This window comes from Atractosteus spatula, chromosome 27 (assembly GCF_055471065.1).
Source record: "Atractosteus spatula isolate fAtrSpa1 chromosome 27, fAtrSpa1.hap1, whole genome shotgun sequence".
NCBI classification, from domain to species: Eukaryota; Metazoa; Chordata; class Actinopteri; order Semionotiformes; family Lepisosteidae; genus Atractosteus; species Atractosteus spatula.
Genome location: NC_142732.1, coordinates 345171 through 369273, shown reverse-complemented (window position 1 = coordinate 369273; position 24103 = coordinate 345171). Strand labels below are relative to the sequence as shown.

The 24103-nt window shown below is 48.3% G+C and overlaps 2 protein-coding genes across 3 annotated transcripts; both read left to right on the top strand.

Annotated features, from left to right (window-relative positions):
- bcl7ba (BAF chromatin remodeling complex subunit BCL7B a) lies at window positions 1–8584 on the top strand. Of its 2 annotated transcripts, none has more exons than XM_088906756.1 (7): window positions 1–164; window positions 1675–1750; window positions 2199–2310; window positions 3586–3750; window positions 4208–4287; window positions 4510–4622; window positions 5526–8584. In XM_088906756.1, the coding sequence occupies exons 1-6, from the start codon at window positions 73–75 to the stop codon at window positions 4600–4602; spliced, it is 618 nt and encodes a 205-aa protein (XP_088762882.1). In that variant the 5' UTR covers window positions 1–72; the 3' UTR covers window positions 4603–4622; window positions 5526–8584. The 2 variants fall into 2 exon arrangements, with proteins under 2 accessions (XP_088762882.1, XP_088762881.1); XM_088906755.1 differs by having other exon boundaries at window positions 4208–4392.
- A 1563-nt stretch (window positions 8585–10147) lies between these two features.
- mks1 (MKS transition zone complex subunit 1) lies at window positions 10148–22747 on the top strand. The gene is made up of 18 exons (XM_088907071.1): window positions 10148–10245; window positions 11028–11149; window positions 12045–12109; window positions 13107–13262; window positions 14218–14315; window positions 14944–15072; window positions 15723–15827; window positions 16068–16176; window positions 16395–16451; window positions 16762–16804; window positions 18143–18205; window positions 18679–18749; window positions 19236–19305; window positions 19590–19697; window positions 19846–19979; window positions 20519–20601; window positions 21215–21312; window positions 22312–22747. Exons 1-18 carry the CDS (start codon window positions 10169–10171, stop codon window positions 22413–22415), a joined length of 1692 nt encoding a protein of 563 aa, XP_088763197.1. The 5' UTR covers window positions 10148–10168; the 3' UTR covers window positions 22416–22747.
- The last annotated feature ends 1356 nt before the right edge of the window (window positions 22748–24103 follow it).

The following is a 24103-nucleotide window of genomic DNA, read 5'->3' as shown; positions in this document are numbered from 1 at the left end:
CCGGACGGCGAGACCCATTCGGTCGGATTGGCGACAAGAGGAAAAATATAAAAACCTGAGCCCCGAAATAAGATGTCAGGCCGCTCGGTTCGGGCCGAGACCCGGAGCCGCGCCAAGGATGACATTAAGAAGGTGATGGCGGCCATAGAGAGGGTCCGGCGATGGTGAGTGTGAGGGAAGAGCGCAGGAAGAAAAGATCGAGCAAACAATCCTGTAAGAGAAACTTCGGGGACGAGGAACAGGCGGGGCGGCGGCAGTGACTGGCGGGAGAGTGACGGGGCTGCTGGCCTATCGCCGGGCGGGAGAGCCGGTCTCCTTGGAGACGGGGGCGGGGCGGTGGCGGAGGTGGGACGAGTCGCCGAGAGCTGATTGGCAGGCGCGGACGGGTGGGCGGGCGCCGCTGCGGTGACTGACAGCGGCGTGTGCCGAAATTACCGAAGGGTATCGGCAATTCAGCCGAAACGAGGAAATAATGTATTTTTCCGTATCCTAGCTCGAACGGGTCTGCGACAGGCCGCGCCGACGGGAGCCGTGCCCTTAGTCGAGTGCACAGGGAGGAGGAGGGGGAATGTGCGCGGAGTTGGCTGTTAGTTAATACCCCAGGGAACCAGAAGTTTGAGGGTGAATTCTTTCAGACGTTAAAGCCGGGGCTGGAACAGGGGTTTGCCTGAAAATAGTGCCGAGTTTGCGAAAGGGGCAAGAACGGCGCCAACTGCAGGGCGCAGGAAACTGGTGCTGTTCTGTTACAGACCGAGTAACGAAATAAATGAACTGAAAGTTCGTCAGATATTTCCTCCTCCCCCCCCACGCAGTGAATGATTCCTTGAAAAACACGAGTGTGGTCAGTCTGGGCGGTGTGTTGTATATCCCACATGCGGCGCTCCGGAGGCATGAGCAGGGGTACCGTGTGACACGGACACGGGTGGCTTCGTGCAGCCTGAGGAGCGACTTCCGCTTCCCCCGTGCGTGGAACTGGCACGGGGCGCGAGGCTTGACCTGCGGAGGCTTGGCCTCACTGTGCGCTGCAGGCCAGCAGTCAGGACACCGATGTCCACAGAGACTGCAAACAGCCGCATTAACACCGTGAGCTTGACAGCCGACCGCGGGAGAGCGGGGAGAGCGTGGACACCGTGACACCCCACTGCAGCAGAGCTCGGGTGAGGAACCCAGTTTCTGGGCTCCCCCTCTAGTGGTCGCGGGATTCCTAGAGGTCCCGGCGGGGCCATGCCCAGGGGTCATTGTAAAGGTGATCCGACAGAAGTCCGGCTCTTCAGTCTCCCGTGTTAACTTGCTGCTCCTGCGGCTGTAACGCCAGGGGGTTTTAAATGAAGCTAGCCGTCTTTGAAAACTGCAGAGATCTGCTGTATTTTTGTTTTTAGTAGAATCAAAAATTAACCTTGAGAAGTATCCCTTGGAAGAGCTGAGGGGGTGGTGTGGTTTTGAGGAGTCTTGAGTGCCGCCTGCTCCTCCTGAGGCTCTGTCACAGAGCGTCTTTCCCCCTGATGCGGGGAGCGCTGTCTCTGTTGCTGAGTAGGGATTCGAGTTCCTTTTCCAGCCTCCTTACTGAAAGGAGAGGTAGTGTCTCCTCGGGTGAGAAAACCGCCCGACAGCGATATGGTGCTCCTTTGGAGGGTGTCCAGTTCGTGGGGGGTAACAGCTCTGTCGCCCCTACAGGGAGAAGAAGTGGGTGACCGTAGGCGACACCTCTCTGAGGATATTTAAGTGGGTGCCTGTTGTGGATACCAAGGAGGTAGGGCTCTTCGTGCTACAGTGTTTATCGCTCGTCTTTCTCTTTCTTTTTTTGCTTTAAAAATGTCTTCAGGTGAAATTTGCACAGAATAATGTCCATGGAAGGTTATGAGTGGAGTTTGCTGCTGACACCAACCTGTCCCTGTTTGTGATCAAATAGACAACTAGAGTACAAGATGCCACAGGGCTGCTGCTGTGGAACAGGAGGAATGCAGAAGAGAGTAAAATAGAGGTGTTTTAGGAGCTCTGTTGCTTAGAACATTAAGGTCAAGAGCAAAGGGTGTCCTTGTTTGATTGCTAGTAGATAGTCAATCTGAAGATCTTGTCCAGTCCTGCTCAGGCCTTATCTAGAGATCCTGCTCCACTTCAAGCGCAGCCACTGTTCTCTGTGAGCGTCTGCGGCAGGTCGCTGTACTTCAATGCAAAATGATCTTCTTCCTCTCTTGTAGAAAGAAAAGTGCAAAACCAATGGCAGCGCAGGGAGGGAGCTGAAGGGCTACCCTGCAGACCCCGGGGATACGGCTTCAGAGAACAACCGCTCTGTCCTGCTGGACTTCCAGGGTGCGACACTGTCCTTCGCACACGCACAGCGACTGCCTGTACAGCTCGTCAGCTGCACAGATCTAGGAGCTCAGAGGTTCCTCTGTGTTTACTGGCCCAGGGGCCTCTCGTCTGTAGGACTGTACCTCTCCTTGTTCATCCCAAAGACAAAAATGTGGTGTCGAAGTTCACTGCGCTAGATCGGGATCTGTAATTTCTGATCCATTGTTCACACCCTCACCAGTTGTTAAACGTGTGCCGTTCAAGTGCCCTGCAGTCATTTTCGAAACGCTGACTTCCAAATTCTTGTTTGCGTCATCTGTGGGTGTACCTAAAAATCACAAGATCTAAAAAAGCCTGCACTTCCGCAGCAACAGATCGTTGCTTTTAAGATCGTAATTATGTTCTGCATTTTGTTTGGATAATTATGTAGTTGGAGTCCACATGCCACGGCCTGAGCTTTGTTTTCTCGAGTGCACATTTTATGAGCTGCGGGTCTTGTTGAGCTGATCGAGTACACCATAGTCGAGAGGTTAACCCTCTGCCACGCCCAATATAGTAGAAATCTGGGTGACGAAGACCCCCTGTACCCCGTCTTTTTCCTGGCATTAGCTCCCCAGTTCCTTCCTCCTGGGGGGCGTGTGTGGGGAAGTGGGTGTTCAGCATCTGTGTCCTTATGGCCAGGCTGTTGTTCCCCAAGTCAGCGATCGATCAGGATCAGGGTCTTTCTCCTGCTCTAAACTGCCCAAAGCTCTTGAAATAACTTACCAATATTACTCATCTGCCCCTGCATATTTACCCCATGATAGTGAAGACATAATATTTAAATTAGCCAGAGGTGTTGCTGGGGCACGTTGGCGCAGTGGTTATTGGTACTGCCTCTCAGAGCTTGGACCCCCTCTTCATTCCTGGGGTGCTGTCTGTGTGGAGTTTATATGTTCCCCCCCATATTTGCGTGGGTTTCCTCCGGGCCCTCAGGTCCCTTCCACTGTCCAAAAACATACTGGTAGCTTAATTTGCTTCTGGGAAACCTGGCCCTGGTGTGAGTGTGTGTGTGTCCTGTGATGGACTGGAGTCCTGTCCAGGGTGCACCCTGCTATGTGCCGGTTGCTTGCCTGGATAGGCTCCAGCTCCCCCGTTATCCTGGATGGGACGAAGTGGGTAGGAAAGGGATGGATGTTGCAGGTAATCCAGTAGCTTAGAAGCCTTGGAGTTCCTGAGCAGCCTGAGTCTTGCCCGTGTTGCTTCAGGCCTCAGTCTCCTCCTCATTGCCACTGTGGTTGCGGTGCCTTGCAGATGACAACAGTAACCAGAGCTCGCTGTCGGACATGTACCAGCCCAAGGTGGACAGCAGCAGCAACTCCAGCCCCCAGCCCAGTGAGCCGGTCAGCCCGGCCCCCACCTCCGACTTCCGCACCGACGACTCCCAGCCGCCCACTCTGGGGCAGGAGACGCTGGAAGGTACGGCTCCGGACTGGGGGCTTCTGCGCTCCTTTCAGCGGGATGGGCGTGGATTTGCAGGCGGGCCGGGCTTTTAGCCGGAGAGAAGGGGCTTCTGGCGCAGGATGGCTGCCTTGCACTTCAGTGCAGGCTGAAGGGGGTCTGGGAGGGATGAGAGGCTCCATCTGAACATGAAGGATTCATTGTGTTGACCAGTTTTACAACACTGGCAAGCAGATTGTGTGTGAAGTAAAAGCTGATTTACCCTTAATGGGCTTGTCTGCGTGACGTGACGCTTCTGCTTCCTAGTCCTGTTTTCATTCCTGTGTAGACAAGAAATTTGTTTGAGGTGTTTTGATCGGAGTGAGATGGAGACTGTGGAGAATAAGCACAAAGACTGGGTGATAAGAAGGTAAGGTTCCCTTTGAATTTCGATTTTAAAATAACGGAAGTCTGTTTTTGGAAAAACAACTTCCAGAGTCGTCGCTGCAGACTTGCGAAGTTGCCGATGAGCCGCCCACTCTGACGAAGGAGGATCTGCTGCCTCTGAACGCCCAGGTAAACGGTGCTGCTTCTCCCCCATGCTGCTCTCCGATCTCCGGCGGTCTCCCTCTCGCCTGTCTCTCGGCGCCAGCCCTCACTGCCACCCGGCGCGGCTTTAAAGTGAGAGAAAGTAACGTATTTAACTTTTGCTGATTTTATGTTATTTTTCTTAAGTGAATTTATTGCTTCTTGCTTGTGTATGTGTGCAGTGCAGTAAAGGTGTGTGTCTGCACGCAGGGGGAGGAGGAGAGCCCTGAGGCAGGAGCCCCCCCGCTGAAGAGAGTCTGCACGGAGCCAAGCTCAGTCCTCCAGCCCTCGACTCTCAGCTAGCCCACGATGCACCTGGCTAGGTTGGCGGGATGGTGGTGGTGGGGTGGGGGGGGGCGCACTGCTGTCGGTCCAGCTGGGAATGACCGCAGACGTGCCAAGAGCACGTTTGTCTCGATCTTCAGAACAGCGCTTACGGCTGTATTCACCTCGAACGAGCAGTTTGTATCCTCTTTGCTTTCCTTTCAGTGTCTTTTGGAGTTGCTGTTAAATGTGTCCTGTGTGATCCCAGGGGCTCCCCCAGCCACTGGGGGGCGCAGTGGGGGCAGTGGCCCCTTGTGTCCTTGGTCCTGCACCCTCTCTAGGTGTCATAAGGAATAACAGTGGTAGAAACTCTAGTATTTGTAAGATGCCAGAAGGAAATGGAACAGATGATATCAACTTGTCAAAAATGACCGCATTGCCTAAAACATGATTTCGTCGTTTCGCTAGATCTCTTGTGCCCCTCTAAGGGGCCCAACAAGAGACCCCGAGCCAGTGGCTGGGCTTGTTTGGTTCTGGCTCGGTTCTGAGGTGAATACAGATCCTGAGGCGTTCGTGTCGATGGCCAGGCAGTCTCCCGTGCTCTGGAGACGCCGGCTGTGTGTTTGAAGCCCCGCTCTGGTTTGAGCTGGGAATGTGTGCACAGGGAGCCTGACTCTTCCTCAGACCAGCGCTGTCCGCGGTATCCCCGCAGAGAGAGACCGGAAATGGGGGCTCTGTGCTTCACCTTTCCCCGAAGGGGAACGTCGAGGAATCCGGAATAGTTGGCAATCATTCCCTTCTGCGCCACCGCTGCTTTCTTGCTCTGTCCCAGATCCCGGGTGTGAGAGGAAGTGTAGGAATTCAGATTCTTCCACATGCCAGTTTTGGAGTGAAGGAAGCCAAGGCTGATGTGGGAGACGTGAAGAAGCCCCAGAGCACTGACCCGCCTGCTTGTGTTTCAGCAGCCACAGCAGCGCTCATGGACGCCAGACCCGCGGTGGTGTACCGGCCGTGTGGGGGCGCTGTCTGCACCCTGAATCAAGGAACCCTCCTGCTCCGACGCTGCTGTGCCAGGACTGTGCTGCTCCCCTGGGGAGCCTGGACAGAGTCAGCGAAGACCCTCTGGGGCGCAGACTGCCTCCCCTGGAGCCTCTGCTGGGACAGAATATTCCTGAACCATTGTGGGACGTTTGTGTCCGTTATCTCGAGGCAAAGATCATGAGCAGGAAGCATCCAAGTGTGGAGTAGAAGACAAGATTGGGAAGTGTAAGTGGGCCTGAAAGTAATCTGTCTCTAGAAAAGCCCCATGTGTTGCTGCAGGCGTTGGATTGCTTCCGGTACCTGTGGCTGCTCCCTTTCAGGTCTTTCTCTCCAGCAGCTGTGAGTCAGGTCGAACAGAGAACATGCCCCCAGGCCAGACCTGCTGCTGCCTGTAATGTGTCAGACTGAGGTGCATTGTCCACATTTTCTAGGGATGCTCAATCACTATTTTAAAGCAAAGAGTCTGCATAGATTCTGATCTGTTTAGAAGCTTTGATAAAAGTCTTTCATATACACACCAGCTCGATTGAATGCCTGTTTGGAGCAATCACGTGGCCCGTGACTGTACACAGTCCTGTTAACTCCAGCAGCTGTGGAGCAGCGTGATTCAGTCCAGTCTTGTAATATTGGCAGTCTGCAACAACAATGAGGTAATGTCCTGGAATGTCCCAACTACTGCTTGCTGTGACAAATGAATGTGCACTTGAAGAGGGTGTCCTTAAGTATCTGGGCCTGACTATTTTTGCCTGTGAGCAAGGGGTTGGGAATCTGATTTGTTTATTGCGGAATGGGCTGTTTGCACATCATTTGCCTAAAGGGAAAATAAATTCCATTATGATCAAAATTTGGGGACTTTTTGCAGAGAAAGCATGTCAGTACATATATCTGTATCTTTCCACATACCCGTGACACCAACATGTTATATTTAAAATACAAAAAGTTGGGTTTCCTTGTAGCAATGGGGGACCAGATGTGAAAATTTATTTTCACCATTTTAGAAAGGGAAGGCTTTTTTTTTAACCTTGTGTGTGTGTGGTGGTGGGGGGGGGGGGGATCCATGCTTCATGTTTCTAATGAAGAGGAACAACAGCTACACATTTTGTTTTGCCCACTGAGTGAAGGCACTGATATTTACTCCTGGTCCTGGTAGCTACATAGGTAACTTACAAATCCTCAGTGGTTGAAGACCTATGAAACAGTAGTAATACAGATTAGTAAAGTGAACAGTTAATTGAAGAGTCCAGGGTGGAATGAAAACCAAAACATAGCTCTTCAGGAGCAGGAGTCAATATCCCTGCTTTCAATTAGAAATAAGTGTCCTATTGCATAGTATTTTGATTCATTTCAGTTATTTAAGTCTGCAATCTCTTATATATGGATGTTTATGGCTTATTCAGTGCATTTGCATATATCTATTTAGTTAAAATGCAATTAGTGCTTTTTATGCTACAGCTCTTACCAACACTGCAGCTGGTAATTCCTGGAGTGGATCAAAATGCTCTGTTGGGGGAGGTGAGTTCTTTATTTTTTTACCTGGTCTTTTTTTTCCCCCAAGACTTTTGCAAGCAGAAAAAGGTTGTCACATAGTACGTCAATATTTTGTTAAATGACTGCTCATTTGCTTTTAAATTGGATGCCTTTGCTGGAAGTGAGTTTTTATTGTGCTGAGCATGTTCATTGTCTGGGCTCGACGCTGTGTGAGTAGCAGAAGCAAGTCTTAGCTACTGTTGCTCATGCTTCAGCTTTGTGATGTTAAGCTATGTTCAAGTGTAAATCGTTAAAAATCATGTCAAATCAAATTCCTACAATAACCGGTTTCCAGAGGCTTCAAATAAGTAGTGCTGGGCTGTATGTTTTTGTTTTTTGTACAGAACTTTGAAAATTTGTTTATTTAACTTTTTTTTTTAATTAAGCGAATTACAGCTTACCTCCATCCTCCAATTTTTTGAAGAGGCTGTAGTGGTGTGTTCTACAGTGCTTCTGTACTGCTGCTACAGCTGTTTCAGTGACACACCTGCGCATTTTAGAGATGTCAAGATCAGACATTTCCTCCCACACTCTAAAGACATGCTGGTGGGTTAATTGGCTTCTGGGAAGATTGTCTGTGCCCTGTGATAAACTGGGGTCCCATCCAGGCTGGGTCTTGCCCTGCGCCTGTTGCTTGGGTGAAGAGGATGGAGAGTTCAGGGTCATGTTAGTGCCCTGTTGGTATGACCTTTGACCCTCTCCCCAGTACAAATAAAACGAATGTGTTGAGAATGAAGATGGTTATTAAAGCCCACTTTTCCTGAACTGAAAGCAAATCAATTAAGATGTACAATTATTGTGGAACGACTCAAAGGGCACAGCAGAGAGTCGTGAGTGTGCTTAGAGTTCAGCCTTTTTAGTTTTTCCCCAAACTGTCAAGATGTTACACATTAGCACTGTAGAGGCGATAGGTCTGTGAGTGAGACGGCTGAAGCAGTAGGAGAAGAGATTTAGAGCCCTGAGCCTGGCTCTGCCAGATCATGTTCTCACCAGATTGCTGGTGTGCTGGTCCTGTAACAAACACATCCACTGAGAGAGAAGGCTGTCAGTCCCCTATCATGAAACAAAGGCAAAACCTCCTGTTGGTTCTGCAAAGTCTGCTTGAGGTTTCTGATTCATAATTGTGTATTACTACATTTTATTTTTTCAAAAAGAAGGAGGAGTTGGAGGAAGAAAAAAGAATTTGTATACAAATTGTATTTTAATGGAAGCTGAAAATGTATTTTTAAAGTACTGAACAACAACTTTTTATAAAGGAGCTGTGGATTTGGATGAACTGTGTGTTTTTTTTTTTCAGATACTTTCTTACCACATTACCTTGTTTAACAATTTGGGGTTCAAGGAGTATCTTCCAAAACAAGATGATTGATTATACATGTAATATCTGTGAATTCAAGCTTACAGGAATATCTGTAAAAGGCCCACATGGAACAATAAAAATCTTGATGTGTAACTCGTCATCTCCATTGAGCATCTGAAAAGATGTCCTGATTAAGAAGAGGGTCTGCATTCTTGTACCGCTGGGTTTGATTGGTGGTTGTGGGGCCTGTCTGTGTGGAGTTTGCATGTTCTCTCCTGGTGCGTGTGTGGTTTTAGCTGTGGTTTCCTCCCAGGGGCTGATCAGGAGCTCTTGCGAGCACACTGAGCGGGGAGGGTGGGCTGTGTGTGGAGAGGGGGGGCTGTAGTCTTAGCCCTGCAGTCCAGCCTTGTCCTCTCAGGATGGGCTGTCCTGCTCCAGCTCTCGCCAGGACTGGCGGCCTTCCGCTCGTCGGCAGGGCCGCTGGGTGGATGAGGCCTGGGGCTTCTCCCGTGCTGTTCAAGGGCTTCGGCAGTGCACTTAGCCGTGACATCGTTACGTCTACTACTCCCTTACTCTGCAGTGTATAAATTCAGCTTCCCTGCTGCTGTCTTCACTGCTGCCCTGTGCTGGTGTCCCTCTCACTCGGGGGGCTGGGGTCTTTTGCATTAGATTGCTTGGAAACCTGTTCACAGCCAGCACAGCGTTCTTATGGCCAGTGAGGCGGTGTAGTTGAATTTGATGTGTCTTCACTGGACTCTGGGATGGTATGTAGAGTATTTTATATTTTTAATAACGCCTTACTTAGAGGCAGATCGCAATAACATAAGTGTGCAGTAGAAAGTTCAGAGACCTACAATACTCAATTTGTCACAGAAAGTAGAGGAATGATGACCTTAGCGACACAAAATACTGACTGACGAAACGGTACACACTGTAACAAATAATTTGATTAAATCGTCTCAATAACAAGTCTTTCGCATGAATTTGGACTCTGTGAGGCACAAAACACCAAAGTCACGAGTTTGTGCTGTCTGTACTGGGGCCAACTTCACAGAGCTCAAGGTAAGCTCTGCATGGTATTATAAATACAATATTTCGGACATATTTTGAATCTTGCACTCTTGCCTTGTGTTCATTGTGTTTTGCAATAAAATATTAACTTCAGAGTAAATTGTAAAACTACAGAACAATCTAAAAGCAGGCATACGAAATACTTAGAACTGTTACAGGCAACAAGTGAAAATGAGCTCTTGCAGCTTTTCTTTAGCTAAAGACAAAGTCCTCATATGAGAGACCTTTGCAAACTAGCTGTCAATTGAACGGGAATTTGCCGACTCTCTAGACAGTGACGAGATTATCGCCATATTCAATTCCAAGCCCCGACGCCTGCGTCTGATCTAGAAGGCCAAAACCTCACCAGAGGTAGGAACTGATTGTTTTTTATATGTGTCCGCCGTGGCTCAGTAGCGTACAGAAGCCTCTGTAATTGTTGCTTAACCTGTGTGTGAGAGAGACAATATGCATGTATAAGGTTCCGCTAATTCTGCTGTTTGATTATACCGCTCGAGGATGGCATTGTAAATTGAAGGGGTGCCCCTATGCTGGCAGGACGGTCAGTTAGAGCCCGGGCCACCACAAAATCAAGTCCTGGCTACACCCCTGCCTCCACCGCCCTGTGTCGGTAAACCGCAGGAAACGAGCCCTGCCGTTACCGTGACAACGCACACGTCCGCAAAGATGGCGGAGGGCTGGAGTGTGGATACGGGGGAAGGAGTTTATCGCTCCAGGGATCCAGTCGAAAACCTGAAAATAAGGTAACCGGGAACGACCCGAAAACACAAGAAAGAATTGAACGTACAAGCAGAGCACTTCACAGATTCGCGCTGGTTTTTATTGCCGGGAGTAACGTGGTATATTCAACGTTGCGAGTTCAGCTCGCCGGTTGAACATGACGATAACGCGTGTAAAGTGCACGTTCAGACAGCATCTAATCCAGCAGCGTTTTTAAAAATAAGAAGTGCAGCATGTACTTCGACGTTTGCTATTGGAGGTATTCCCGACATTCGCTGCTTTATTTCTTCTTATATTTTACATAAACGTAGGGGGTTGTTACATCCAAATGTAGTTAGAGCTGTTTACAGTTTGTAAAAGAGGATTGTTCTCGTACAGCTCCGTTTACTGTCGTATCGCAATTCAGTACTGTGTCAGTCTGTCAGTGTGGCGCTGGAGTGTAGCAGAATAACCTGTCAGTGTGGTGCAGCACTGTCTCAGTGTGTCAGTGTGGCTGTGTGTCAGTGTGGTGCAGCACTGTCTCAGTGTGGCAGTGTGTCAGTGTGGTGCAGCACTGTCTCAGTGTGGCAGTGTGTCAGTGTGGTGCAGCACTGTCTCAGTGTGGCTGTGTGTCAGTGTGGTGCAGCACTGTCTCAGTGTGGCAGTGTGTCAGTGTGGCAGTGTGTCAGTGTGGTGCAGCACTGTCTCAGTGTGGCTGTGTGGTGCAGCACTGTCTCAGTGTGGCAGTGCTGGTGCTGGAGTGGAGGAGAATAACTTGTCAGAGTGGCCCAGTACAGTGTCAGCACGTTGTGTCTCTGTGTTGCAGAGTGCGGCTCCAGCGCATCACGTCCCCCACAGTGTTCTCCCAGCAGCTCCAGCAGCAGGCTTCTGCCCTGCAGGAGAAGGGCCTTATTGAGCTCCTCACCTTCAGTGCTCAGGCCAGCTCAGGTGAGTATGCGTGCAGGGCCCAGGCCCTCTTTAACTGGGACCAGTTTCCTGGGGAGATCCATATCCAAAGGGTGTTAGTAGGACCTCTTAATGCCTTCGTGTCTGGATCTCAGGTCAGGGAGAGCGCCAGCACAGAGCTTCCAGCATGGCAGTCGCTGATATGGAGCAAACCAGAGAACAATACAACCAGAGAGGATATATTTCCTACTGACGTCAGCTGGTGCTGATACCGTTTCTTGAGTGCTGGCAGTTCTTTAAAGAGATGCATTTCTACCTACATGTTGTTCAAAATAACATTTTTCACACATGGGATATAATAATTACCTAGATTATTGCAAGAAAATAAAATCTAATTGTTGTAATTTAAACTTTTTTCCTTTTGGTAGCCATCTGACCCTTTTTTATACATGGTGGCGGAGCAGAGCTGTGAGGGCTTGTGCTGGGAGTGTGCGGCTTACAGAGCAGTCTGAGAAAGTGCAGCTGTCACACACGGTGGAGAGAGGAGGATCCTGTCTGCTGTGCTCAGTCCCTGGGCTCTCGCAGGTTTAAACAGGCTCACAGGGGTCGCTCTCTCCGAGGGGGGTCCGCTGGGGCACAGGCAGGTTACAGACCACGTCAGGGTGGGGAAGGTTTTACAACAGTGATGACCTGTCCTGATCCCCAGTTGTGCGTTATCAAAGGTTATAGCAAATAGGGTGCAGATACCCCGTAACCGGGGGTCGGGGTCCTCCCTGCTGCGCTGCCAGGGTAAGGGTGTCCCGCCACACACTCGCACGCATTGTAGGAACACGGGTTCTGGTTGGTTTGTTGGCAGTGAGGACTGTGGAGGAGCGCAGTGTAAGTGGCGGCCGGTGTCCGCTGGGGCGCTCAGTAACGGGCCTGTCTTGTGTTCCAGTGGGCGGTCAGCAGGACGACAAGGAGGACGTGACGGTGGGGTGGCAGGAGAAGCTCTTCAGTCAGGTGGGGGCCGCAGTGTCCCCTCCCCGGGATACAGAAGGGCCCGGCTTCTACACAAGCAGGAAGCGACCCTTTCTTAGCTGTAGCGTGAACACTTACAGAGAGAGCGCAGCGATCCTCCCTCAGTTTCCCTGACCGTCAGCCAGGGGGCAGAACTGCCGCTCACCCAGGCTTATAGTGCTTTAACAGGTGTGTGTGCTGATCATGCAGGAGATGGAGTCCAAGAGAGAGAAGCAGGAAGCACACAGATAAATAAAACTTTCTCCCTTTCTATAGGCAGAGGTCACAGAAATAAAAAAAAACATTAAAGCCATATAATTTGAACAAACACCAAAAGTAACATACACTTAAAAAATATACAGTACAGTAAATATATTAATTAAGACAGAACTAGGTTTTAACATATATACAGTATATTGTGTTACACTTACTAATTACTGTTCATTAATTACAGATAGATACAGTAATAAAATCAGCTGGGCACTTCCCTGTCCTGATGGCAGTAGGGGTTACTCACAGTCTTCAATGAAAAAGCAGGAGGTACTGTAATGTGCTCAGGCTGCCACACCTGAAGAGTGTGACAGGGCCCTGGTGCTGTGGTGGGGACTGTGTTCCTCGCACTCTGCGCTGGCCGTCCTCGGAGAGAGTTCCCACACTCCCTTCTCTTCACGAGTCCAACCGAGTGAGGCTGCACACAGCACAGTCCAGTCTTAGGAAATCCAGGGAGAGGAGCGATGGATGTTTCTGAAAAGTGTGAAATGAATCCAGGAAGTCACCTGATGCTGCATCATTATTGGGCTTATTTTGTTCTACAATGATTTTTTTCTGAAAAACCATGTCCATGTTTTTATCTTTAACATCTTGGCAAGAAACAGTGTTGGTACAGAAGGGGGGACCTATTTTTTCACGCCAAGCGCTAGCGTCTGCAGTAGGAGTGTAGTGGGAGCTGGGCTTTGTCTTTTCCCTGAGATGTTTCTCCTGACCTGTGGGGTGTGTGCAGAGTGAGGTGGCCCTGCTGCAGACCGAGGCGGCATGTCGAAGCCCCCTGGAGAGGCAGTACCGTGCTGAGATCGCTGCTCTGGAGAGGGCAGGGGGGCGGTCCGGCCGCAGGATCTTCACCTACACCGACTGCGACCTGCTGTCCGGGGAAATGGAGGTGGGTCCGCTCTGCCACCGGCTCGGGCTTTAAAGGGCCAGAGATTATTTTCTTACAGAATGGGGCTCAAGAGATCATTGGTTTTTGTGTGCTGTGTTTCTGGGATTTTACTGTGGAGCGTGCTGTTTATGAAGAAAACTAGTCAGAAGCTACACTTGTAATTGAGGAATGAAAGATGCAGACAGTAATCAAGTTCAAGTTCATTGTCATATGTACCTCAGTACAATGAAATGTTAGAACTGTAAAAGTATAAAATGATAAGTAAATAAACATAGAAAACATTGTGCACTAAAATAATAAGCAGCCACATGCAAGTTTTAAATAACTGTTTTTTACTTGAAAGTGTTCATTTTGAGATTTGAAGTTTTTTTAAGTTAGCTGTTGAGTCCTGGGTTCAATTCTGAACAGGGCACCTTCTGTGTGAGGTTTGCATGCTTCCATTATGTCCATGTGGGCTGTCTTTAGTGGGTCCCATTTCCCCCCACTATCCAAAGACACACTGGCCAGGTTAACTGGTGCCTGTGGGTACGCTCTGCAGTGCACTGGTGTTTCGTCCAGGGTGTAGTCCTGCCCTGCGCCCCCTGCTGCTGGATTAGGCTCAAGGTTGTCCATCCCTTACTAGGAATAAACAGCATTCTGGTAACAAATGGGATATTAATTTTAATTTGAAAGTAACAAGCTTAAATATGAAATGTGAATGCGGGTTGATAAAGATGTGTTTTTGGCTGAGATTTAAAAACAGTAGGAGAGGCCGACCACACAGACTGGACTGGCAGTGCCACATTTGAGGAGCTCTTAAACAGAAAGCTCTGTGGAGCTGAAGTGTCCTTCTGACACATGTTTATTGTGTGGCTGCTGCCCTTTCCTTGAATGACTGTCTGTTGTTGCCTGTAGGATGCAAGGCAGAGTGCATATAAAGATGAGAGCACTAAGTCGCATTTGTGTGTCTCTGCAGCACAGTCTCCCAGTGCTGAACCCGGACTGGGCTGCCCCCACCTTGTTGGCGGAGAGAATGGCGCATGTGAGGCACAGGAGACAGGAGAGGCGCCCAGTGTGAGCAGCAGTCTCTTCTTCCCCCTCTGGCCGTACACATACACACAGCGCTGATAAACATTACTTTGCAAATAAATACAGCATTACATAAAATATGTAATATTTATTTGTACATTTCTATGTTTTTTGCAAGTTTCTGTGTTGTGAAACATGGCTCTTGGATGCAAAACAAATTCGTAAGAAATCTGACGAAGTATTATCATTTTGGATTATACTGTGCCCATTTCACGGCCTGAGACAAGATGAGTGTTACGTTTTTTAGGGACCTTTTAGTTACTCTCTGCCATTCTTGAGGGCTCACAGAATGATTTGGTGTCTAAGCTGAAGGAAGACGCTTCAAATTAGATCCGAAAATGGTGTTGCATGGTGTAAGGAATTGTAACCTCCAAATATCACTTTGCCACCTTCACCTTATATCCAGGCCCCACTCTGCTTCTCAATACGTTGTGACCTGTATGATGTTAACCTACAGTTCACAACAGAAAAGAAAATTGTAAAATCTTCAGCCACATCACGACGTGATGTTTAAGACCAGCATGGTGCTGGCTGGATGCAGATCTACTTGTATCGTATGAGCCTGGATCTCTGTCTGACTGTGACTTTCCTACACCTGGCCTCTGCCCTCCAGGGAAGGCAGTGTGCCCAAGTCCCGGACCGTCACCTGGGAGCCCACGGAGGACTTTGTGAAGAACAACCATGTGATCAACACACCGGTGCAGACCATGCACATCATGGCCGACCTGGGACCTTCTGGGGAGTGAGTGATGCACTGGCCGCCTCAACCTCAGTCTCTTACCCCCTGTGTCCAGGTGTCCAGTTAGTTTCCACCCCACGTTCTGAAGCCCTGCTGCTCTACGTTAATTCTGAAGCTTCTGATTTTCACAAATTTGTTCTAGCATTAGAGTACTAACATTAAGCAATACAGATGAATGCTGGCTAGGAGTATTTTAAAGCTCTGCTTGCTGAGCCTTAAAATACCCCTGATATGTGGAATTAACCCCACAGTGGGTGGGGAGCTAGTGTCTGGGAGTCAAATGATTTCAAAATAATGAGTGTCCCTCCCTTACTCAGTTGTTTTTTACTTCTAGGAGTTGGAAGCCATAAAGGACACAGGCTTTTATGGAACCATGAGGGCTTAATAAGATGGAATGTTGTTGAACTTGATTGTTCCAAAATTAAACCACTTGCTTCAGGGCGCAATTAATCTGTCGAATGCAAATATTCAAACCCGTCACTCAATTCAATGTGCGTTTTTTAATTGGTTAGGGGGACTAAGTTAATTGAATCCGCGTTCATATATTATCATTTACTTCTGGTTGTGATGGGTGGGAGTAAGCCCTGAATGGCGTCAGAGCTGACGTCGTGTGTGTGTGTGTGTGTGTGTGTGTGTGTGTGTGTGTGTTACAGGCTGGGCCAGACGGCGAACGAGCGAGTGCTGTGCACTGTGCGAGTGGACGCCAGTGGAGTCATCACCGTCAAGCCCGACTTCAACAACAGCAGAGGACCTTACAGGCACGTGGCTCCATCAGCCTCCGCTCTTCACCCATCTCTCGCTGTGCTTTCTTTCACCGAGTGGCCTAATGGCTACCCAGCAGAAAAACAAACCGCAGCCCCTGCTGTGCCCTGTGAGAGGAGGCCACTGTGCCCGCTTTGTTACTGAGGTTGCTTCTAGCTGTTCAGCCCCAGCAGCGCTGCTCGGTTGGCGCTGCGCTGCCGGTGCTGTCGGCTCAAGCGGTCTGTGTGCTCTGCCAGGCTGGAGATGGAGGGGCAGCGGCGGGAGCGGTGGCAGTACACCCTGGAGGACGCGTCTCGGACCATCGGCCCGGAGGAGAGGGAGCGTGAGCAGCGCATGTTCAGAGATGTGAGTGAGGGGCTCCTGGCCCCCCGGTGAAGAGAGAGAGACACACCCTCTGAAATGTCTGCTGTACCGCATTTTAATCTTATTCATTTCCCTTTGTATGCCTGATTTGCTTTCTGTCTTGTTTTTCCTTCCATCCAATCACCTGTCTACAGTTTATACGAAGGTTTTGAACTGAATGCGCTGCCTTGTTGGCTAACAGCGAACCCCTCTCTTCCTAGCTCTACACACGCCACAGAGAGTATCTGAACAGCCTGGTCGGCCAGGACTTTGAAATGGTGCGTTGCACGTCAGTGTGCTGCTGAGAAGCAGCTTTTATGATGTCTTAGTCCTTGGTTTCTTATTTGACATACAGTTTATAAGCATTGAATATATTGTACTGGATGTAAACAATCCTCCCTTAAATCTGTAGTTTAAAAGCTAGGTGAGCAACTTTGGGATAAATTACTTCCAGAAATAACAGCTGGAACGCCTTTCCAAGATAACACATTAGACACTTTCTCCATTTTAAGTTGGTTAGTAATACATGAAGGTTTTTCCCTGAAGACGATTGACAGGGCCCTAATCATTACTGTGTCCCCTTTCCAGCCTCCCCCTGGCATTCTGCGCCTGCTGGTGAACGGAGAGATCGGTGAGCCTGGCTCCGGCCTCAGACCGGCCTGCGGGCTTGTGCGCGCTCGTGCCAGAGTGACCGCGTGCCGACAGCACGTGGCCCTGCATTCTTGGGGAAAAACAGTTGTGAGACAGTTTTGTTTGACAGCTAAAACAACAGGAGACTAACCTGATTTTGAAACAAACAGGGGCTAAACCAGGAACAGCACAACCTCTCGTTATCTCATCATCATCCTGTTTTTTTGTAGCGTACTCATGTTCTTCAAAGCCTTCTGTTCCAGTGCCAGTCTGCCTGATGCTCACTTTCAGTCTCAGCCTATCAAACCGTTTTTGAAACCTCCTATGATACAGAACATAATTGAACATATTAACATATATACTGTTTCTCCGGCTTAATAAGCAGTTCAGCATGTTAGATCCCTCTGCCTCAGTGCACAGCATCACAACACAGCAGCACAATGGCTGGGCCATGGGCAAGAACTGAAAGAGATAGCCACCACTGCTGTGTGTTAATTCAGAGAGCCATCGTTTTGACCAGATTTAATTGATAAGAACAGAAAGAAGGTTAAGAGCTAGAAGATGCCGTCTAGCCCACCCAGTGCAGGAATGCACAGTCCTGGGGCTGGAGCTGCTGGCCTCCACTCCTGCTGAGCTCCCTTACACAACTGAGACTGAAATAGCAAGCTGCTGGATTGGAATATTTAATTGGAATTATTCAACTCAAAGTATATTTTTTTTACTTACAAAATGCAATAGTTAAAAGGCAAACACCAATATATTTAAGAGCTGAAAACAATCAACCAGTTCAAATTAACCCTCTTATTAAGGGCTGATTGTGTAACTTACAGCTGTTTTTTCACAATTGTGTAACTGAAATTGTTTGAACCTCCAAGTCCAGCTTGTGAACCCCTGATCTAGTGCAGCTTCTTGGAGGAATCCATGGTATCATTTTTAACAAAGTGACTGATGGGGTGGCTTGTTCCACACTCCTACATCCTTTTGTGTAAAGATGTACACCCTGTTCTCAGTATCAAATTTGTTTTCTGGTTTATATTTTGCTTTCGACTAAAGAGGTCTATTAGGTTGAGCTTGTTTGTATTTGTAAGGGGTTTGAATACTTGAATCCAGTCCCCTTGTACTGTCCTCTGTACTATTTAATATTTTGGCAGGGCCTTTGTCTCTTCTGTCTCTATAATGCAGGCAGATTCTTGGTGTAGTGTTCTTCCCAAAATTTGGCATTTAGAAGGGAATGTTCTTGTCCGAAACCTTACATCTTGTTCTGCTGTCCTAGATTCTGTAATAGTCTGAAGGGTCAGACTTGCTTCTCTACTGAAGGCTCTGTTTGATCTGTTTGCAGTCTCTGCGAAAGGCTATGAGTACGACAACCTGTATGTCCACTTCTTCTTTGAGCTCCCCAACAGTAAGTTGCCATCCGATGGAGCACTCTCTCGTCCGCGGGGTCGCGCTCCGCAGTGGGCCCAGAGAGCACAGCTGTGGGGTGCTGTAGCTCTTCCTGGGTCTGGACAGATTCTTTCACACGAGTCTCCCTGCTGCTCTGGAAGAATACAGTGAAGGGTGGCATTGAATTTAAAACACCCAAGAGACAGAAATAATATTGCATATACACCATGCCTGTGTAATTTCATGTCCTTAGTGCCGAGCCACCAAATTTGAGGTTTTATTTTTATTTTAGTAATCCCTTAAGCTCCATTTTCAGTTAACTATATGAGGCTTTCTTAGTCCCATTTAGAGACATATGTTAATTTGCAGCTTAGCAAAGGTCCATTTGTGTGTGATTTTTCTAAAAATTAACAGCTCTAATACTATGAATTCCAACCTGCCTCAAGAGCCGAGCAGTTTAACAGTGAGCTGGTCTGGTGTTTCCGATTCCAGACTGGTCCAGCCTGCCGTCCCAGTCTCTGTCTGGAGTCACTCAGACCTGCCGCACGCGCACGGTGGGCCGGGTAAGATGGGGGCGGGGGGGTCTTGTTTACGTTTCTTCTCTGTTATGGTCGATTGCGGGTGTAGTAAGTGTGGATCAACCTGAAGTCATTGTGACTTTCACTGTAGTGTACACAGTGCGCCCCTCAAAGCTTTGTGTCAGACACAGAGCCTGTTGTTTTCACAAAGATCTCCATTGCTTGATGCCTGATGTCCACAACAGGTTCGACTCTGCTGTGTCCCTGGCTGCTGTCCTTAAACTTGCATTCCCTTCCTCCACTGTCTGACTGACTGGCTGTGTGCTTGACACACAAGAGCACCTCAAGTAGCCGAGAGACCTCTGTTGTACAGTGACTGGAAACGTACCCCACAAAATCACCTTCCAGCTTGCAGCTACTGCTCAAGTATTGATCAGCAGGCTGTCACATCAAGCTAGACTTATTGCCCTCTGTGGGGAAAAATCGAAGTGCCTTGTTTAAAAAGTATAAATGTGAAACTTGTGTTTCCAGGAGAATGCTGCCTTCTTCTCTTACCCCTTCAACTTTGAGGCTTTCTTCAGGAAAGAAGATGAGACAGAAGGTCAGGCTGCAGGACAGTTCTTAATCTTTCTTCCAGCGTTCCAGTGGGATCCCCAGGTCTTAGTGAATTTAAGGATTAGAGCTTACTTGGTCCTACCTAGTATATCTTTTACTCAATATAGTTTTTAAAACATCATGTGATTGACTTTAATGAAGACTAAATATACTCTACAGCCACATTGTCCGAGTATTTTGTCCGTGTTTCTAACTGGTCATGCTGTTCTGATTGGTTCTGCTTTATTCCCACGTGCTTCGCTCTGTGCGGATGACTGTCTGCTCCTGCAGACTCCGTGCCCCAGTGGCCAGTGCTGTACTTTGAGGTTCTTTCCCTGGATTTCTGGCAGCGCTACAGAAATGAGGGTTACGGCTACGTGGTCATGCCTGCAACTCCAGGTAGGCTTTCATAGGGAATTTGGCCATTTCATTGGCCATGTCACTGTTTGCTCCTGAGAAGGTAAATTTCTGAAGCATTGAAAGGAAAGAATCAAGTTATTCAACATGAGCTGTGTCAGATTTGGACGTGATCCCTTGTTACCCACAGGGCACCACACGGTGACCTGTACCACATGGCGGCCTGTGCGGATGGGAACGGTGGCGGAGCTGCGACGGTTCTTTATTGGAGGAGCCCCAGAGCTGGAGGACGTCAGCTACGTCCGGGTGCCTGGGACCTTTAAGGTGGGTCATGTGAGCAGTTGGCACTTCCACTGCAAGGAGATACAACCGTGATCACCCTGCAGGAGATCGAATAACACTGATCCTTCATTATCAGCTTGTGGAAGAGGCATGTGAAAGGCATCAGAGTTTTATGTTAAACCTATTATAGCAATTATAGGTTAGAGTGGGGAGCCACATCAGCATTGCCGTATAGCCAATAGTGTAAAGAAGGAGGAATTTACTAGTTTGCCAGTTAAAACGGGGTTGGGGTTGAATTAAGACTGAGAGACGGAGCTGGAATGTAGGTAGGGCGCCGGAGCTAGAGCTGCTGCTGTCATGCCCTCTGCCACAAACATCACATGCTTCTTTTAGCACTTCCTGTTAGCCTTTAGGCACCTCCTGCAGCTCGGTGTTTTCTGAAAAGTGCCTCAATATGCATTTGATACAATAGTTGCGATTGTAGAGACGCAGGTATGCTCCTGTTGGCAACAGGACGGGCATGAGAAGCTGAATACCCTCCTCTGCCTCGCTACTCTCACCCATGGCTCTTCCTTCCCCAGGGGGAGCGTCTGAGCCGCTTCGGCTTCCGCAGCGAGACCACTGGCCGTGTGACCTTCTCCCTGCACTGCATTCAGCACGCACGGTGAGGGGTGAGGGTCCGCCGTGGGCACCGGCTTCCCCCTCCCCGTCTCCTGTGTCACTCACGACACCGAAACGTCTGGTGTTTCTAAAGAGGATGGACTCATTTGGGAGGGGAGCAGAACTTTGTTGTCTGATTTGTGTAAAGTGGGGGAATCAAATAAATGAGTTGACCCCAAGGTCGTGACCTGACATCCAGTCCCCCCCCACCCCCATCTGATGACTGCATGAACCCCTCTGGGAATCAGGCTGTTCATCCCCAGATTATGCAAAACAGATGCAAATATGTACTGTAAAGGAAGATGTTGATGTCCAGCCCTGCACATTATAAATGACTTAAGGAGAACTGCACAAGTAAGAATGTGTCATAAGTTGAAGCAAAGGTATCACATAATTATTGTTGGTCTTTATCTTGCATGATGATTTAAGGAGAACTGAAAATCCTGCTGAATTCTGATCAGTGATGACTCTCGAGCTAGAAAAAATATTTTTAAAATAAAAAGGAATATGTGTTGCAGCAGGGCTTTCTTAATCAGAAATCAAAACATAGAAGCATTACTGTGCTGAGTGGCACCAGGCCTTAACACTCTTCCTGTTGTTGTCTCTCCACATCACAGGGCTTTTATTGATGCCAGTGCTCTGAGGAAGAGGAGGCAGAGTGTCCTGGACCAGCTGGGAGGGTTCAGCCAGCAGGGCTCCATCTACAATGTGCTGGGTAAGACACTGGCTCAGACTTGCACACCCCTGCAGTTCTCTGTACCCTCCTTGCCCACACCTGGTGAGAGAATTCTGGGAACAAAAGTGTTCAACAAAAGAATTAAAATCAAGGGAAGTAAAATTTTAAAATGCACTAAAGAGATGTGGAAGTGCATTCAAAAGCCAGAACAGAAGGCCCTACTTTACCCTTAGGCTTGTGGGAGTATGTAACAAGTTACCCAGCCATGCTGTTGGAGCTCCAGGGGTGCTGTACAATGGCTGCGCTCTGACCCCAAGCTTCTCTCCCTGTCTGTGTGTCTGTGTCTCATGGAGAGCAAGCTGGGGTATGCGAAAAGACAAATTCCTAATGCAAGAAATTGTATATGGCCAATAAAGTGATGTTTTCTCTCTTATGTCTTTGGACTGTGGAAGGAAACCCACATGAACATGCAAACTCCACACAGACCGCACCCATTCATTTATTAAACCCAGGGCCCTAGCACTGCGAGGCAGCAAGGCTAACCACTCCTTCACCGTGCTGTCCCTAATTAGATCTATTCAGTCAATCACGACCTTGAAGTGGAATACAAAGCAATAATACTGATAGCCCACCAGGAACTGAGTATGACACCCCTTCCTTATGATAGATTTTTTGCTTTACAGTCAGGTACAGTCTGCTGTTTTCTGAGCAATCTACCTGGGTTTCTTTGTGAAAATGCAAGCTGATGGGGTGAATGACCTTTCCTAACCATAACACGTCCATAGTCCATTATGCTCAGAGGGAGAAATGAGAGGTTGAATTCCAGATTCCTTGTACTTTGCAGGCTGGTATCCTAGACTTCGGACACGCCCTTTCTTTGGGGTGGGGCCTGGACTCTTCGACCTGGGTGCTAGTTTCATTAATGACCATTTCAGCTACTGTGATTTCTGTCAGAAAAACCTTGGTGTGCTCCTGAGCAATAAAAGTGACCCGTGTAATTAAAAGTACAATCTTAATCACTTTCTCTGCTCTTCCCAGAGGCGTTTCAGAGGGCCCGGAGACGAATGCAGGAGGCTAGGGAGAGCCTTCCCAGCGACCTCATTAACACCACAGCGCCCCCTGCCTCTGAGTCCACTGCATAGACCCCCAGAATCAGCACGGGGAACATGTATGCAGCTCTCACAGAAGGCCCGGGAAACATGCTTTCAGTCCTCCTGCAGATCACCTTGACAGATATGCTCAATTAGGAAATCTACAGAAAAAGGCAAAGAGATGCCTTGAAATGATTTTTACGAGACACTTTTATATTGAATCTGAAATATTTTATAGTAATTGATATCTAGTCTGTAATTTATCTGTGTATGGTATTATGTGCTAGTATTAAATGAATTTGGATTGGAGGGTATTTTTATACCGTTTGTATTGTAATTGTTTTATATGGAGAATTGTAAATAAAGTTTGTTCTTTGATGTTTTATTTAAGCCATATTTTATAAGATTGAAAGAGTTCACTTTCTCTTTTTTATATTTTATTGCACTATTTTTCTGAAATGCTCATCACAGCATCAGTGTTAAAACTGGTCACATGATATCCTCAGGGATATCTTGAGGATCTGGGTCTGTGTTGAGGCATTGAATCTCAGTGACTTTTTAACTGGTAGGACTTGTCCTTCTGCAACACTTGGGCGAGATTAGGACGGTCTGGTAACCCACTGAAGCTCAGCAGGTGTGAGCCTGGTCAGTACCTGGATGGGAGACCTCCTGGGAAAAACTAAGGCTGCTGCTGGAAGAGGTGTTAGTGGGGCCAGCAGGGGGCGCTCACCCTGCGGTCCATGTGGCTCCTAATGTCCCAGTATAGTGATGGGGACACTATACTGTAAACAGGCGCCGTCCTTCGTATGAGACATAAAAACCGAGGTCCTGACTCTCTGTGGTCATTAAAAATCCCAGGGCGTTTCTTGAAAAGAGTATGGGTGTAACCCCAGCGTCCTGGCAACATTTCCCATTGGCCTGTACCAATCATGGCCTCCTAATAATCCTCATCTATGAGCTGGCTTCATCACTCTGCTCTCCTCCCCACTGAGAGCTGATGTGTGATGAGCGTTCTGGTGCACTATGGCTGCTGTCACATCATATGGCTGCACATTGGTGGTGGTGGAGGGGATCCCCATTACCTGTAAAGCGCTTTGAGTGGAGTGTCCAGAAAAGCGCTATATAAGTGTAAGCAATTATTATTATTATATAAAAATGTGTGAATGTACTGCGAGTGAAACATCACAATGACACCTATTCCAAGAACACTACTTTCACTGGGACAAGGTTCAACAAAAGCAAGGTCCTTGCAGAGAGGCAATATGAGGACCTGCAGAACCCGGTGCTCCAGGGGAATTATTTGTGAGCGTTTTACTCTCGGGGTCCAGATTTCAGCCACATCTGCTGCTGAGCACTTATCTGACGCTCGGATGGGTTTTCTTAGACTCCTAGGACTAGGGCAATCTCATTCCAGGGGTGTCCATCCAAATCACCACACCCTCGGCACTGATAGCACTGGGAAGTCGGGGGTCTGGACTGGAAACGGCAAGGCTGTAGGCTCGGTTCTCAGGCTGCGGAAAAGCTGTACACACGCCATTTGCTCTGGATTAGACTGGTGTCAGTCAAATAATTACTTTTAATAGCCGTCTGCATGGCGCGGGACGATGCATTAAACTTGGACTTAATTCTGTCTTTCAATAATAATAAAATGCACTTTACAATAATAAAATGCAGGCCTATCGTCAAAAAATAAATTGAAAATAAGTAACCGACTCCAAAGATCCCACAAAGCTGTTACA

Bases quoted from the DNA above. Each gene is read 5' to 3' on its own strand.
- mks1 (XM_088907071.1), top strand. From the start codon at position 10,169: ATGGCGGAGGGCTGGAGTGTGGATACGGGGGAAGGAGTTTATCGCTCC. The intron at 16,177-16,394 runs GTGAGTGAGGGG...CTCTCTTCCTAG, and splicing joins AGCAGCGCATGTTCAGAGAT to CTCTACACACGCCACAGAGA. The intron at 16,805-18,142 runs GTGAGCCTGGCT...ATCTGTTTGCAG, and splicing joins GCTGGTGAACGGAGAGATCG to TCTCTGCGAAAGGCTATGAG.
- bcl7ba (XM_088906755.1), top strand. From the start codon at position 73: ATGTCAGGCCGCTCGGTTCGGGCCGAGACCCGGAGCCGCGCCAAGGAT. The intron at 165-1,674 runs GTGAGTGTGAGG...TCGCCCCTACAG, and splicing joins ATAGAGAGGGTCCGGCGATG to GGAGAAGAAGTGGGTGACCG. The intron at 1,751-2,198 runs GTAGGGCTCTTC...CCTCTCTTGTAG, and splicing joins CTGTTGTGGATACCAAGGAG to AAAGAAAAGTGCAAAACCAA.